Genomic DNA, 16,304 nt, shown 5'->3' with positions numbered 1-16,304 from the left:
CTAATGGAGTAGCTCTTTGGGAAAGAGGAAAAGGGGTTTTTTGCCTTCTAATAATATTCAGTGTGTCCCATTCTCCTGCTTTTTTTATCCCTGTGTAACCATCATTTCCCGGTGAGAGAATTCTGGTGCGAAACAAAATTTTACCGGTGAGTGCCATTAACAGGAAATTCATTTAAACCTCCCAAAACTTGGGGATTGGCTCGGGAAACAGCAGAGCTCCCTCCTACCACCTCTGAGGCTTGAGCCCAGCTCTGGGCTGGAGGTCAGGGATGTCCTTGGAGGCTGCATTCTTGCTGCTCCCTGTTCTGTTCAAATAGGATTAGCTTAAGCAGCTTGGCCAGGGAGCATCTGGGAGAGCTCTTGCAGCTCGTTTGGGAGGGCAGCGCCCAAACCAGAGACCTCCCTGGCTCCAAGGCTGGCAGAGAGGACGTGGGGCTTTCAGGGTGAGATCACCCGGGTCCAAAAGGGGATTAGAGCACCCCCGTGGAGGCTCTGGCAGAGGAAAGGGAGTGTTGATTGGATAATCATCTTGCTGTTTGTGTACACAGGCCTGAAAGCGCCTCAAAAGCACAATTGTCGCTTCCTTCACGTCAGAAATCGGAGGGTTGGTTTCCAGAGGAGCCCAACAGCACGGAGAATTGCCCTTGTTTTTGGTTTGCATTCCTTTCCAATTCATTTAGTGGTCATCAGCATCAGACCACACACCATTCCAGGGAGTTTGGGAAATAAGGGCTCCAGAGCCTTATTCTTCCCAGCTGTTTCCCAGGTCTTGTTTGGCACTTGTTGTAGAGACACCCCCCCCCCTCTCTGTACCTCAGAGCAGCCACTCAGGTGTGAATTAGCCACATTTGCACCCTAAAAATAAATGTCTTAAAGGTTTTGGCTCCAAACTGCACCCACTCCAGGGTGGCTCCACTCAAATTATGTCCCTCAGTTCACAGAAAAGCGTCTGGGAAAACAAAAACAGGGCAAAAAGTTGCTCTTCCAAGGCACAAAAAGGAATCCCTCACCTTCACAGTTGATTCTGTCGCTGCTTAACTCGAAGCCTGGGTTGCACTGACAGATGAAAGAACCCAGGATGTTGTAACACTGTTGTGCACACGGGTTATTGGCATCACATTCATTTATGTCTGAAAGGCAAAAAGGCAGATATTTACCTTGGGGGGGTGGTAATTAGGCTCAGTGCATCAGTCCTTAGGCCGGGCCTACTGCTCAGCAGCTCAGCTGACTCTCTCCATGGAGATCTGCCATCACTGCAGCAATGTTAGATCTGTGCTTTACATTCCATGTAAAAAGGAGCATTTTTCCAGGAATGGGAGTTATTCTAACGCGTGATGAATTCTCCCAAAAATGTTTAGTGTGGCTGTTAAAGTCCACATTCCAGCCCCCCCCCTTTTTTTTTTTCAGGTATGAAATGCCAAGTCTCTATAAATAATTGATATAAGGAACACATACTGATAAGACCTCTCAGCATGCAGTGGTTAAGATTTATTTGAGCTATTTATTGCCCTGAAAATCGGTTCTTTGAGATTCCATTGCAATTATAACACGAGCCTTGCAGGCCAGTGGGGTTTTGCAGTGCTCCCATATTGGGGGAAGGTATGTTTGTGTCCTGCCTGTTTTCCATGGTGCTGCCCATCCCCAGAGCACTTTGTGAGGACGCTGCTATGGGAAGGGAAGCAATTTTTAATGGGAAGTTTATAGAAGTCTAATCACCTCTGGGATCTATAAGCCTTGTTTTTCCACAGGCTGTTGATTAACTGCTGCTCCTCTGCCATTCACTCCATAGATTTCCCTGTGTTTTCCCTTGTATTCCTCCCCTGCATGTTTTCCATTCATATTTGTTTATCAGATAACGAGGAGAAGCTTCATTTGGAAAAAAACCCTCTGAGTTTCGTGACTTATAAATGACAGCAACAGTGTAATTTAAAGATACAACTGAAAAATGACAAACGTTGGGCACCCAGAAAAATTAGACTGATGAAGAGGATATTAATCCCCTGTATGATGAACATCCTAGTCCTGAAAAGGAGTCATAATAGGGGAAAACTCATCACAGATTTTTTTCTTCCTTTTTTTTTTTGTTCATTTCTGGCAACAGTGCAAAGAATGCACATCATGCAGATGGTACCAGAAGGGAAAAATATAGATTACAGCCAGAAAGAACTTCTGACCATCTCCATCACTAATCTCTTGATTTTTTTTTTTTGGACATTCTTTCTGCACTTCAGACACAGTTACCCTTTTATTATTACTCTAATCCTTCCAGAACAGAACCTATGATTTCAAACTCGACATCAAGTCCTAAAGTTTTGGTATCAAGCATCTCTTAGAGTTTTATTTCTAAGGGGAAGGTCACCACTGAAAGGCCATTTTTGGCAACCTTTGTTTTAATATTTAACATTGTTTTTTCTAGCTATTCAGATGTGACCCAGCTGCTTTCTTTCCTCACTACACTGCCCGTGTGCTGAGGATCATTACACTTCACTGCAGAGGTTTAGTCCTGGTTCCCTTGATTTGCCAGTTCCAGCCTTTGTTGTGTGACCTGGCAGTGATGTTGGGGAAGCCAATGATAATGCAAACTGAAGGAAGAATGAATATTAAATATAGTGATTATAAACCTCTCTGCCAACCAAACATCAGGTATTTAATAAGGCTCCAGTTTCCTCTCTCTCCCTCCTGTCCTTGGATCCCTTGCAGAGGAGCCTTTTGGAGCAGCCACACTGTGTCACCAGTTGCTCTTTATTTCCCTCGAGCTGGGATGAAAACACTGCAATGCCAGCCGTGGCAGAGGGGATCTGTGCCCCTGGGCGAGGCGAGGTGTGATTCCATGCAGGGCATTCCTTACCCACGCAGGTGTGGTTGTTGGATGCCAGCTGGAAGCCGGCGTTGCACTGGCAGTAGTAGGAGCCGGGGGTGTTGACGCAGCGGTGGTGGCAGTAGGGGGGCAGCGTGCACTCGTCGATGTCTGTGCCACCAAAAAAACAGGGGTTAGTTCCAACGCAGCCACGGCCCTTCCCTGCTGCTCTCTGTGTCCCAGGAAACTTAACTGCACTTGGAAAAACCTAGGTATTGCTTCTACGGATATTAACAGGAATACTCTTTTTTTTTTTCCTTTAAGTATGTTTTTTTAATAAGAATTTTTTATGCTCAATGCACATCTCAACTTGATTTTTGTGTTCGCTCCCACAGTACTGCTTGATCTGGTTTATTTAGTGTAGGTAAAACTCCCCGTTTGGTTCAGCTTTTCCCCCGGGCTCCCTCAGGATCAGACACGATGCCGACAGCACAGGGAGAGTGGCTTGGAGCTCGTATTCCCAAAATCCCATGAGCAGCGCTCCTAGCACACACTAAATCTTTGCAGCTCCATTAGGAACAGCCCAGATTTTCTGTGCGAGTCCGGGGGAACGGCGAGGAGAGAAAATTAATGGGCTTGGGAAGGAAACAGGTGGTGCTTTTGCAGGGATCCCCAGAACCTGCCTCGTTCCCCAAGGAGCTGCCATTGCTGCCTGTCCTGGACACCTCTCCGGGTACCAGCACCTGGCTGTGCATCTTGGGCAGTAAGAACCTTCCCCAGATCCTCCCTGATTTGAGGTGGAGCAGCTGCCTTTCCAAGCCTCAGCATTCCTGGTGTGCATCAGAGCAGGGCTTTCACCTGCCAACCACACCAACCTGGACCAGCCCCTTCCTCTCCCTCTCCGTGTTTTCAAAGGTTTCCCTGCGCTCTGGAGGAGATGCTGCCTCTGGTTTTGCCTGGAATACACTCTTATTATCCCATTATGGTGCCTTAGCTGGGCCTGCTGGAGCTTGGTGGTGCTCCCAACATGTACACAATGGGAGATTTCAAAGGATCAACACTCACACAAATAATCCCAGCACTCCCTGGAACAAAGAAAGGCACTTCCCATATCCATGCCAGATCTTGAGTTTCCTACCTCCAGCTGTTTCCATCATGGATGTGTTTAAAAAGAGGCCAAGACTTTTTTTTTTTTAATAATGAGGAAAGTGTTTGTTTTAATATCAAGTGAAAAAAAAAATAATCTTTGGAAATGAACCCTTTCTTTGCCAAATCTGCAGTTGCTGTTTGGGGCTGAGCTTTAGTGGAGTGGTTTGGATGGTTCTGAATGAAAAGGCTTAGGCTGGAAAATTCCTGGCTGTCCATACAATTGTCACTGTGACTCCTTTGTGGTAGAGGGAGAAATTTGGAAGTGGAAATGGAATAAATCAGGAGACGCTGTAGATTGCCATCCTGGACTTTTACAGGACTAAGCTCTTACAAATTACTGCTTAGAAATAAAAGCATTATACAATATAGATGTATGATTAATGCTTTGCTGCCTGGGCACTGCATTTATACACAGAAATACTTCCAGGATCTGGCTCTGGTTCAGAGGGAATTTTCCTTGTGGGATTGGGCCCCTCAGCTCTGTGCAGATCTAAGGGCTGAGCATCATCTAATCCATTGGGCCAAATCCTCTGTTTGAAGTGATGCTGGCAAACAATTCATTCTCTCTGAAAAGGCTAATTTGGCCATGTGTGAACAAGAAAATAAATAAAAAAAAAATCTAAAAAAAAGGACAGGAATTATTAGTGAATTTAGATTAAAATCAACCAATTGTTAAAAATGTCTTTTTTTTTTTTCCCCTCCTTCTACCTCGAAGCCAAAATAGTCTGGAAAAATTTTCTTTCAAATTTGAGAAACATTTCCTCCCATATGGAGAACCTCTATCAAGATCTGGCCCCGAGAACATTTTCTGGCTGAGCTGTTAGAAAAATCCCCCAAGACAGGCTTTATTCTGAATTGCTGACAGCACTAACTGTTGGGATGTACTTCTCATTTAGGTCACTGTGTAATATGTAACACAGGTGTTATCCTTGGGCTTGACCTAAATAAGGAGCAGGGAAATTTCCCTTTCCAGGCATCTTCATGTATAGATTTAGATGCATAAAAGTGAGTCCAGTGAGACTCTCAGTCAGGACCATGGGGCTTGTTATTAGAAGTGCTGTTGCAGGGCAGTAATATAATTTACCTGCTCTAAAAAAACCTAAATAAACCCCAGATATTAAAAAAAATAAGCAAAGCAATTCCTCTACCTCCAAATTCCTCATCCTACTCCTGCACAGAGAACTGGGAAAAATCAGATACACCTGTGTTTACACCAGTCTGACAGTTCAGGGCCTCATCTACATTTCTTAGGAAAGAGATAAGAATTTTTGGGTTTATTTCTACAGCCCTTGGCTTGGAACCTGGAAGAAAGAGCCATGCCCAGGAATTTAAGTTAGAATGGGTAGGTACTAAAACCTCCCCAGTTTCTTACCTATATGGCCTTTTGGGAAGAGGTTAAAAACCAAAAATCAACAACTTCTTGTGCATTTCAAGTGTAGGATCCCCGAGACAAGAAGAGGAAAACCTCAAATTCTGCTGAGGACAAAAAAAAACCAACCCCAAACCAATGTTGTGTCTTGAATTTTGTGATGTACATGTTTGACTCTCTTGGTTCATGGTTGTTTTTATGATGTGACAGACCCTAGGCTGCAGTGCCTGTAGGAGCAATGAATGCCCTGAAATTGTGATTCAGGAGGTGTTAAATCAAGGCTGAAGGAGCAGAGCAATGGCACTTTGGCACAGGGTCCCCAGATGAGGCTGGAACAGGGAAGATGCCGTGTTTACCCTGCGCTCAGGTTTAATTTCATGCTGGACTTGCACAGGTCCCAAGGGTGCCAAGGGCTTATTTTGGCACAGGGGATAAAGCCTGGGGGTTTACAGGTTGCAAATCTCATATACCTGCATTCAGAGTTTCCATCTCTTTCATTTACTCATAAAATCAAGCCCTGGGCAGGCTGCACAGGGATGAGGTTTGGGTGGAGGCAGTGCTGCTCCTACAGCTCTGCTGCTGAGCTCAGGGCAAGGATGGGCTTTGGTTTGCTGCCATCACAGGCCTGTGGCACTATTTGGGACATCAGGCAACACCCCAACACAAACAATAAACACTGTGGGAAACACTGGGAAATCCATCTTGTGGAGTTCAAGTGTTGATTGTGCTTCAAACAGCTCCTCGCTCCGTGTTTCAGTGGTTAAGGACTGTGCTAAGGTCACTATCCCTTGGCATTCCCAAGTGGAATAGCTATTTTACACCACACCCCCACCCACTTCATGATCAACAAGAGTTTACAACCCTAGATGATGAGAGAAACCCCCTCAGAGGGATCCAGAGCAGCACTTACCAACACACTGGTCCCCTCGCTTCTGGTAACCCGCCGGGCACTGGCAGCTGAAGGACCCTCTCAGATTGACACACACTTGGTCAGCTCTGCAGTTATGGGTTCCAGTTGCACATTCATCTATGTCTTTATTAAAACAAAAAAAAAGAAGAAAGGCAAATGCAATATTAGTCATTAAATGAATTACAATATTTAGCCTTCGAAATGCTTCGTCTTCGAGTTTGCCATAAGTGAAGGCAGCAAAGTTTCAATGTATCCCAGGATGTCATCCCAACACTTGCTCCATTTGCAGGATTTAAAATGTTACCCAATTTCTGACAGCTTTGGATTCTGATAGACTGCATTTGTAGATATTTTCAGATGTGGTTATTTTAAACAGCCAAATCCTTTTATTTGTCAAATACCATTAATGTTTTGTACTTATTGGCCTAAAACTTTCTGTGAACTTCTTGCAGCTTTATCATATTTTAATAATTTGACTTTGTTGTTGTTTTCCCCCCCCCCCCCATGGTGGTTGGATGTTTCATGTTGAATTACTCTGGAAAATTTCAGCAGATGTAGTTCAGCCCTTTCTCAAGGAGGAGATGAGTTAGAAACATGTTGTTTTGCTGATACTAAAAAGGCTCTGGTGATCTCTCTTGCGTGGTTCTCGTGCTCCACGCTTTGGACAGGGACTTGGAACTTGGGATGTGGTGGCCTTCCCATCAGGAAGAGATCTGCCTCTTGTCATTCCCATGAAAATTCCCCTAATTCAGTCAATCTGTTCCAGCCTTTGGAAACGGTTTCCGTGTGTTTGAACAGCACAGCTAAAAATGCAAGGGCTTCTCAGAGTAATTCAGGCAGCTTTGAGTTCACACTGAATGCAGGTTTATACAAGCATAAACCAGCATTTTCATTTTGCCTATTCATTATAACTGCTGGAGGTACTTAATTATAATTAAACTGCATGTGCTGACAAATGAATTACAACTTGCTTTCTCATCTGAACATGCAGAATGTTGGAGAGCTTTTTATTGTAACATGACACAGTACAGTGAAATGACTTTTTAATTTTGGCATCCTACACAATTTGGAGACTCCAGGCTGAATAAACAAATTCCTTAAAACTTATGATCTCTAGTTTACAAATCTCAGCTGACCTCTCTATTTGTATAGGCACTGGGGATGTTAGAACATCACCAGTGGCAGATTCTGGGTGGTGCTTTGGAAAAAATGATGGATTCTTTCTCATAACAAATGAAAACAATTTTGACCACAAGATTCAACAAAAAATAAACCATCAACAGTTTGAATTAATTCTCAACGTTTGCCCTTTCCCCAAACGTCCAAATATTTTACATACATTTTCTCCTTATCTGACGGGGAAAATAAAGCCCTTTTATGTCAGGCTGGGCTTTGCCTTTCTGCCCAGTGTCAGTCCTAAAGCTGCAGGACTTGCTGAGCTCACTGTTGTGTCCTGACAGCCGAAAAGCACATTTCCCAGGTGTAAAGATTTCCAGGGAATACAACTGGCTGCCTCCTACCCCCCTGGCACATCATTAATGCTGGAGCCAAAGCACGGGGCAGCTCAAGGCAAGTCTTTGCAGGGACCTCACTGGGCTTTGCATGTGCTCCTAATTCCTATAAAAGCTGCAAATAAAACGGCTCAATACTTATTGAAGCTCCAGTCCTTTTTGGTGCAGAGTGTGCTGGAACAAAGAGAGTTTATTTGATCTTTGGGAGCTTCATATATGAGTAAATGCAACGTGAGTTCCCTTTTAAGGTGGATTAGTTAAAATGCATTGAATAATAAGCTGCTCCAGCTAAAAATCCAGACTAGATTGACTTGTGCACTCAGGCTCTTTGGTTGCTCCTGATGGTGAGTTCAGTTTGAAAGAGGAACAATTATCCCAAATTAGTTTTAGCCTGCTGGCTGCCTCCTCTTTTGGAAAACTCTTGGAGGGTTTGAAGTTATGGCCAAAAAGATCTGGGTTTCTGAGAACAACCTTGTCTTGAGACTTGTTCCAAGGAATCCTTTAGAGCTCTCTGAAGCCTCTTGTTCCGTGAGGATCCTGGCCTGGGTGGTGTGTGCTCTGTGTCCGTGTCCTGCCCCTCTTCTCCATGCCAGGGAAATGTCTGTCAGTAGGTGGACTATCCTTGGTGGGCTTCAGAAGAGCTTCACTGTGGTTATTCTGCATCAGCACAGTGGTGCTTCCATTAGTAAATGGCTGCTGGATGGCTTTTGTTGGGCTGTGATTCCCTGGGCAGTGTTGATCTGGGATCCCTGCTGTGTCCGTGGGTGTTCTGTGTATCTGCACTTGGGCAGGGGCTGACTGAACTCTGAGCTGATGGTTCCAGCTTGTTTTCCCAGTTACATCCCCTCTGTAGGGAAATCAGTAACTCCCAGGTCTTCATTGTTGTAGGAGCTTATTTTTCCAGTAATCAGACTTTTCCAATCCATTAGATCCTCAGGTTTATCAGGTCTGAGTCTGTAACAGTGATCTGGAAGCTGCATCAATTCCTGCTTCTAACAAAACATTCCTGTGTCCAATGCCCCAATCTGGGAATGAGATGGTGGTTATACAAAGCACTTATTTTTCCTTATGTTCTACCACCTCATTCCATTTGATGTCTTGGTAAAATCCCTGGGCTGAAGTGTGAGCAGTGAATGAGGGCATTGGGAATCCACGGATTTGGTTCCTGCCTGGTGCACATTGATTTGGTCCCTGACAAGACTCTGCAGTGTGGAGCAAGGGTGTGATAGAAACTCTTAGCAGGGACACCACAGGGCTCCCCAGCTTGAATCCTGAGAGCAAGATGCCTGTGACCTTTCCTCTCCTGCATGAATGTTTAATAATGTGTTACGTGCATGTGTGTTTATGATAATTAAAAAAATTAAAACAAGACTCTCCGCTGCACACACTTGTCCCTCTGGGGAGAGGGTGAGAGAACAAACATGTGACAGATGTTTGTCATGTTGCTTAATGCACTACTGGAAAGCACTCAAGATACCACAGTGATGAGTGCACTATAAGAAACAGATCTAGAAAGAAAATATTGGGCTTTTACAAGCTCATTCTTGAGCATCTTTCCCCCACATCCTCTTTTCCAAATTTGGTGTCATTGTGATAAAGTTCATTTCCATAAGTGTTTCAGCATCTTATTCCACAGCTGAAGCTTCTGCCTTAAGCCTGATAAGAAAACACCTGAAAACACACTCAACTCATTGCTCATCAACTCAGTTTAAATTTAATTTCTAGATGTTACACATACCTTTGTTCACCCAGGCAAGCCATATAAATTCCATCAGTAACCAGTAATAAAGTGGTCTTCTCTTTTAGTGTTACCCTTGCTTTTTTTCCTTTGTATTTCCTGATCTCAGCTAGCATTTGAAAGATAAATCACCACAGATAAATGAGAGCTGCAAGTTTGTGTTAAATTGTTAAAAAGCCTGAGTGGTGTTTGATTATTGATGCATGCAACCCATGAAATATAGATTAATTCTTATACTTTATCTCCGAGTCTGGTGGAAGATGTTGCTCAGATTTTTATTCCCAAACAGTTTTTCTCTGGACAGTTACAGGCTGTGTAGGTGTAAAATTCCTCTGGAATAGCCTAATCCACATTTCCCTGATCCACATCCCATGGAAATGGAGCTGGGTTCCCTTCAGTGCCTTGATCTTTGTGGTAATTGTACTCAGATAATTCTGGAGTCTTTCACTAGGCCACCGAAAAGCAAACTTATCATGGGGTCTATTTGTACTCTGGTTATAAAAATAGTTATAAAATGTGTTAGGATTGAGCACTTTACTTCCAGTGTGTTGTTTGTAAGTGTTACATCCAGAATTCTGCACTGACAGTTCCAGAGTCAAGGACCTGGGGGATTGCAGAGCACAGAATTCTCAGAACACTCTGGATTCAGGTCCATTAAAGTGTCACGAGAGTCTTCAATGAGATGACCCTCATTCTGTTTTTCCCACAGGTTTGTGCTGGGTCAAACCTTGCAGTGCCCAGCTGGGTGGGGTGGGACGGGCTCTGTCAAGTTGCAATGACTTTGCTGCTGAATAGAAACCTTAAATTGAGTGAGGAGTCACTGGAGAAAGGAGGAGGAATATTACAGTTAAGGACACGGTGTCTCAAGTAAAGCCCCACTGCTCTTTCAGAAATCTTTATCAGATCCTCAACTGTGTGTGGTAAATAGGGCCACCAGCCCCCAGGGACTCATCCTAATATAAATGCTGCCTTCTGCAGCAATTTCCAGGGCTACCCTGGGAAGTTCCTTTGGGAAGGCTTTGGTGTCCATGCCCCCATGCAGGGCTGCACAGGCAGCTCTTTGGGGTTGCAGGGTGCTCCAGCACTGGTGTGAGACCATGGAGGGCAGCAGGACTTGCTCCTGGATTCCTTCAAAATACAAATGCACTGGCATTTCATAGCTCTAATTCCATAAGGCTCACTAATGGCTATACCCAGTGATTCCCTCATTTTCCAAAAATGTGCCCGTGCTCCCTCCTGAAGTGATTTACACACTTCTGTCCTTCCCTTGCTGACTTTGGCAGCTCCTCTGCATTTCAACCACCAGTTGTGCACAAAAATTCTGCCTGACCTGCTTTTTAGCTTTCCCTAAACCTCGTGGATGGTTCCCTCTCCTCAGGACAGCGTTTCCCTTCCCTGTGCACTCCCCTCTGTCAGGCTCTTATCTACATCCTTAATATTTTCCCCCCCGTCTCTCTCTGCGCTCCGGCCCTGGCTGGGTTCCCTCCCTGCAGCCCGTGACTCACTTTTCCCAAACCCCCTGACTCATGCTGCTCACTCACTTATGCAACAGCTTAATCTCGGCGATTTGCCTCCTGTCAGGAGGAGAAGCACACAAACTCGGGGGATGCATTTCCCCAGGGCTCCAGAAACAGAGAGGAAAAAACCCACAATCCACATCTGCCTTCCTCTTCTTCGAGCCACTTAAGCCTTTCCTCCTGCAGCACATCCCTGTAAGTTGTGCTCAGGGCTGGGGAAGTGTTTTCTTAACTGACTCGAGTGTGTTTTACTCCTGTGACTGAAGCTCAGCTGCTCTCTGCCTCTCCCAGTATTGCCATGTGCCACAGCATCTTCTTGCTCTCCTTGGCTGGGCACATACCCATCTGTCAAAAGCATTGTAGGCTGCTTTTCTCTGTTCTGGCCTGTAGCAGGATATTCCACCAGGTAAAAAAAGAGGGCTCTTAAAATGATTTTGTGGCATTAAAATTCTTCTCTCTGTCCCCACTGAGCAGCAGCAAAGGACCGGCTGCTGACTGGTTTACAGAAATGTAAATGCAGGATGATCCCACCTCTGCCAGTGTTGCACTTGTCACTGACTCGGGAGAACCTGCTCTCCGCTTATTTTGAATGTAAACCATAAATATTTTAGTTCATGGGTTTAAATTTTGTGAGTTCTCAGTGTGAGTGAGACCAGAGAATGGCCTGGTCTATTTTTCCTGTGGATTCATCTGCAGTGCAAACATCACCTCCCACGTCAGCAATGGCACCAGAGAGTCTGATGTCAGACACACAGGGATCTGCAGCATCCAGGACAATTTACTTAACCCCAGGAGCCTGGGAAACCTTGCCCTTTCTGGGCTTTTCTTCTCTCTGTAAGGTGCTTTATACTGGCATTTTTCACCTGAAAATAAAATACCTGAAGGAACTAGGCCACTGTAGTTCATCCACGAGCATGGGCTTACTTTATTTCACCCAATGAAATATTCTGTCCCCTATTTATGTTCCTTATATTGTTCTTGCAACTGCAGCCAAGCTCACTGCGCTGTCGTTTCCTGGATCCTCCCTGAGCCTTTCTTACCCATAGGAACAACATCAGCAACCTCCAAATTTCCCTGGTCCCCTCCCCAGCCCTTAGCAAGCTATCAACAATTTCTGTCAGAGGCTTTTCTATTTCCCTTGCCACTTCCTTCAGCATTTGGGATGTCGTTCAGCTGGGCTGGGTGCCCGGACAACTTTTAACTCGTTGGTGTTGGGAGGCCGTGGCAAACCCCAGCACAAAATCTGTCACGTAACCCCAGGTCAGCAGGTACCAGGAGATGGAATATTTGGAGGAATTCCTCATCCCTGGAGCAGCAGAACCTGCTAATCCAGGTTTAGTGCTGTCAGGAGGCAGCATTTCTAACTGTGCCCAGCTCTGCACAGCCCTTGAACCCCCTCTTTACTGCTGCCTGTTCTCTCTCCCTTCCCAGTTTTCCTCTGGCCCTCTCACACTCAGCATATTGGACTGATTGCCCTGGTAACAAGTTTTCACAGTTGAGCCCAGAGCTAACCTGCACAAATACTTGTTTGCACAGGAAAAGCAGCTGGAAGAGCCAAGAGCCACAGTAAAGCAAATATGTGAGGTAGAATGTTGAAATTAAGGAGATTTTCCTGAAAAACAGCCCGGCTCCCTCGGCGTGCTGAGATGTTTCCCCTCTCACACCTGAGAGCACAGCAAAGCAAGGCCCCTGTAGATTCATCTTTTAGTATTCCTGGACACCATGGCACAACAAAATAGAAATAATGCAAAGTATTAACGTAGTAAATGTACAAAAAACAAGTGAATGCAGTGCAACTCATAGTTCCCTGTCTTTAGACTGCAAAAATGAGAGGAAATACGGCGAATTTGGGCAAGTTACCCAACCTTGGCTTGAGGAATGTGAGGGTGCAGGAGCAGCATCCTGCTCTGAAGTGAGCAGAGCACTGCTGGAGCCTGGGCTGCAGCCTCCTGTCCCAATGATGTATTGTCTCTGGTATGTCCACACCGGGCTGACTGCTCACACACAACAGCTCCAGAGAGGAGGGAGCCATGGCTTTCAGCACTACAACATCTCCCACGTGTTTGGGAGGGGCGGCAGCTGAAGAGGGGGGAAAAAAATGAATGAAGCTTTGAGCTGATGCATCGCTTCCCTTCTCCTGCGCTTCCCTCCAGCTGGGATGCTCCTTTCCCTCACACACTTTGCACAAGGTGAATGCCTTGGAATGCCAAGATCCCCTGGAGTTACCTCCTCGTCCAATGAAATGAATGGGACACACAAATCCAGTAATTGAAATTATCAGTGCAAATGACAGTGGTGTGGCTGCTATGACAGCAAGTCTGATACGAGGCCACAAACCATTCCCAAAAGGATTTTCTATCCCTTGTTACTCCAATGTGTCTTCTTAAAATAAGAACATGGACATTAAAAGAAGAACATTATAAAGATGTTCTTAAAATAAGAACATTGTATATGTCTTTCAGGTTTCTCAAAGGGAAAAGCCCTTCAATACCCCCATTAGAAGACCACAATGTTCACTGTCAGTGAATCCCAGAATATGCTGAGTTGGAAGGGACCCCTAAGGATCATTGAGTCCAACCCTTAGCCCTGCACAGGACCAACCTTCCTGCTCATCACAAAGAAAGAGATTCCATGTGTTTGACCTATATTAATTTAAAATGTGCATTTTGGGCTCCGTTTTTGCTGAGGCCATAAAAGGAACTGTTTACAATCCCCTAATTCAGTGCAACGTATCTGCAAGTCTCTGAGTGCTTCAAAATGTGAGTTGTCACAATGGCAAACTTTTTGATTTACATTGCAATGGCTTATTTTTCCTTTCAGTGGAGTATTTCCTGCTGTTGCTTTCTTGTGATTTTTCTGCTAGAGGTCTAACAACTTGTGCTTTTTTGGTTCATGCCTGCCTAAGTGAGGATCACCCACCCATGATGACCAATCCACTTGGAGCGGGCTCAAAAACAACAAGGGTGGATTAAACTATTCCATTATTGCAGATGAAAGAGCTCTCCCCGACATCTGGCATATCATCTTCAGAACTGATATGGAACACTTCCATAAATTCAGCTTAACATTGTTTTTGTGAGCGTTCCAAAGTATTTTTAACATGAAGGAATAGCATGCAAACTAATTTCCTATTTGCAAGTAAATGTCTTGTTCTTATTTCTAATTCACCCAGTTATTAAAAAGGAGGGAAAAAAAAAGGGAACAAAAAAAAAAAAAAGATGTTCCCTTAACTTGAAGCATACTGGTTTGTTTATTTAAGTTAATGGAAAAGCTAGTCAGTGTTTGATGTAAAGCTGCCCCCTTGCTTGAAAGAAAACCAAACAACTGGTTATGAATTATGAATATCTCCTAATACTTTCCAGAATTATCTGAAGGATGTATTTTTTGCTTAATTACATACACTTAAAAGTTCCAAGTTCCCCGTTCGTTCCCATTCTGTTTATTTCTCTCCTTGGAAACCTCATAAGCATTTTCCTTTAGCAAGGCTTGACTGGACAGAACATTGCTGCTGCAACCTGTGATGGCAGGGAGAGCCAGGCCTCGCTTTTTAATTAGGAAGTTGCAGAAGGGCTCATTAAAGCTTTGCAGGCCCTTCCCCAGCACCTCCAGGGGCAGCTGCTGATCCCTGCACGGGGAAACACAAACAACTCCCCAAAAACCAGCTTTCCTTCTGAGAGACAGCTCAAAAACAGGTCCTGCAGGAAAAAATGTTGCTTTCCTTGTGTGTTGGCACATCTTGAGCTGCTCTAGTCCTGCTCAGCAGCACTGGAGCCTGAGCTGGGGTTTTGGGGGAGTGACTCTGCAGCTTTGCTTGGATTTATACAAATCCAAGAGACCTTAAGATATAAGGACAAGGGACTTCACATATTTGTTGATCAATCCAGTCCTATCCCCCTGCAGCTGAAGGAGCCTTTTTAGGACTTGAGCCGTGGTTTCCAGGCTGAGAAGCCCGAGGTTCAAGCCGAGTTCAATAGCAACTCTGAGAAGGAGAAGCCTTATCTCAAATGATATTGTTTTTAGCACTAATCATCCTATCTGTTGGCAGTACCAACATGCTGCAATCTCCACAGCTCCCTACGTAAATAAGCAGATTCCTGAGGCTGGTCCAACTCCAGAAATGCCTTTGAAGGCATTATTTAGTCAGGAATTTTCCCTGCGTGGTTCTGGGATACTTGGAGGGTGTTGCTGTATGTCCCCACAGATGGCTGGTTTGGAAGAAATGCACCTAAAACTCATTTAAAGCATTACTTTGACCCTGTGAAATAGAGATGGTTAAAAGAAATTCACTTTCACGCCTTCTACAACTTCTGAATGATAGAGGAACAAAAGCAAATTGTGGAAATAGCACTTGAAAAAGGCACTTTGGTCCAAAATATACTCCAGGGATGGGAGGGGACTGGAAGAGCTGGGATAGAAAAACACAATGTTCAGGTTGCACAGTTCAAGGGAAGGGAAATGGATGAGCAGAAGTGGAGATTTCTGGGGCAATGGATAAAAACAAGCAGTGCTACCCAGTACAAACCCATCAGGAATTGTGCCTTATACATTTTTGTTTGCCTGTCTTGCCTGAAGAACTCACATTAGTTGGCTCCCCATTAGAACAGAAGTGGAAAATTCGGTTTTCCACGTGATTCTAAACACGAAGAGGGATTGAAAATGAAGCTTGAAGTCTTAAAAATGCTTTGTTTGAAAGAGAATAGGTACAAGAGGCGAAGCCAGGCAGGATCAAAAGTGAGGCAGAGGCACCAGAGAAAAGGAAATCAATTGTTTGCAGGTAAAAGTCAAAAAAAGAGGCAGTTTATACTTATAAAGGAAGGCAAATGAAGGTGGAAGAAGCAGGCCAGGAGGTTCTGGTGGGCAAAAAGGGCTGGATGAAGGGGAACTGAAACGAGCTGAGGGTGTGCAGTCGGCTGGAGATTGGAAGTTGGAGCAGTGCTTGGGAAGTATTTGTTGTTCTTTCAAAAACCTGACAAAAAAATTCTGAAAACTGAAAATTATTATTATTTTTGGCCCGGCTCTAAGATTTTTCTGGGGTTTAGCCACTTTTTTTTTTTTTCTTCTGTGTTTGGGAACAAAAAAAGGGAAAAAAAAAAAGGACACCAAAAAATACTTTGTTCTTTCAATGAGTCAGTAATAAATAAACCCCAAGATTTTAAAAACCAGAAGTTTCCTTGGGAAGAGAGAGCTATTTTTTCTTCCAAAATGACTTTGCCTTCAAATTGTGCTTGGGCTCTGCTCTCAGGCTGAGGATGTGCCTTGAAGCAATCAAGGAGAGAGTAGCAACTGGGACAGCTTTTCTCTTCTTTTCTTTTT

At 44.4% G+C, this 16,304-nt stretch overlaps 2 protein-coding genes across 4 annotated transcripts in view; one reads left to right on the top strand and one right to left on the bottom strand.

Moving 5' to 3' along the window:
* The window catches only part of CCDC85A (coiled-coil domain containing 85A), a 190,049-nt gene that overhangs the window by 20,845 nt on the left and 152,900 nt on the right, over positions 1-16,304 (top strand). The window lies entirely within an intron of this gene.
* EFEMP1 (EGF containing fibulin extracellular matrix protein 1) overlaps positions 1-16,304 on the bottom strand; it is a 41,907-nt gene that overhangs the window by 5,195 nt on the left and 20,408 nt on the right. For both annotated transcript variants that reach the window (XM_027693266.1, XM_027693265.1), the window contains exons 5-7: positions 6,226-6,348; positions 2,849-2,968; positions 1,011-1,130 (exon numbers count right to left, since the gene is read on the bottom strand). In XM_027693266.1, the coding sequence (XP_027549067.1) occupies positions 1,011-1,130; positions 2,849-2,968; positions 6,226-6,348 (363 nt within the window). The remainder of the gene's footprint in view (positions 1-1,010; positions 1,131-2,848; positions 2,969-6,225; positions 6,349-16,304) is intronic.

Source organism: Neopelma chrysocephalum, unplaced genomic scaffold (assembly GCF_003984885.1).
Source record: "Neopelma chrysocephalum unplaced genomic scaffold, ASM398488v2 Primary Assembly neopelma1_91, whole genome shotgun sequence".
NCBI classification, from domain to species: domain Eukaryota; kingdom Metazoa; phylum Chordata; class Aves; order Passeriformes; family Pipridae; genus Neopelma; species Neopelma chrysocephalum.
Note: the sequence above shows the minus strand (reverse complement) of the source record. Positions and strands in the feature narration are given on the sequence as shown.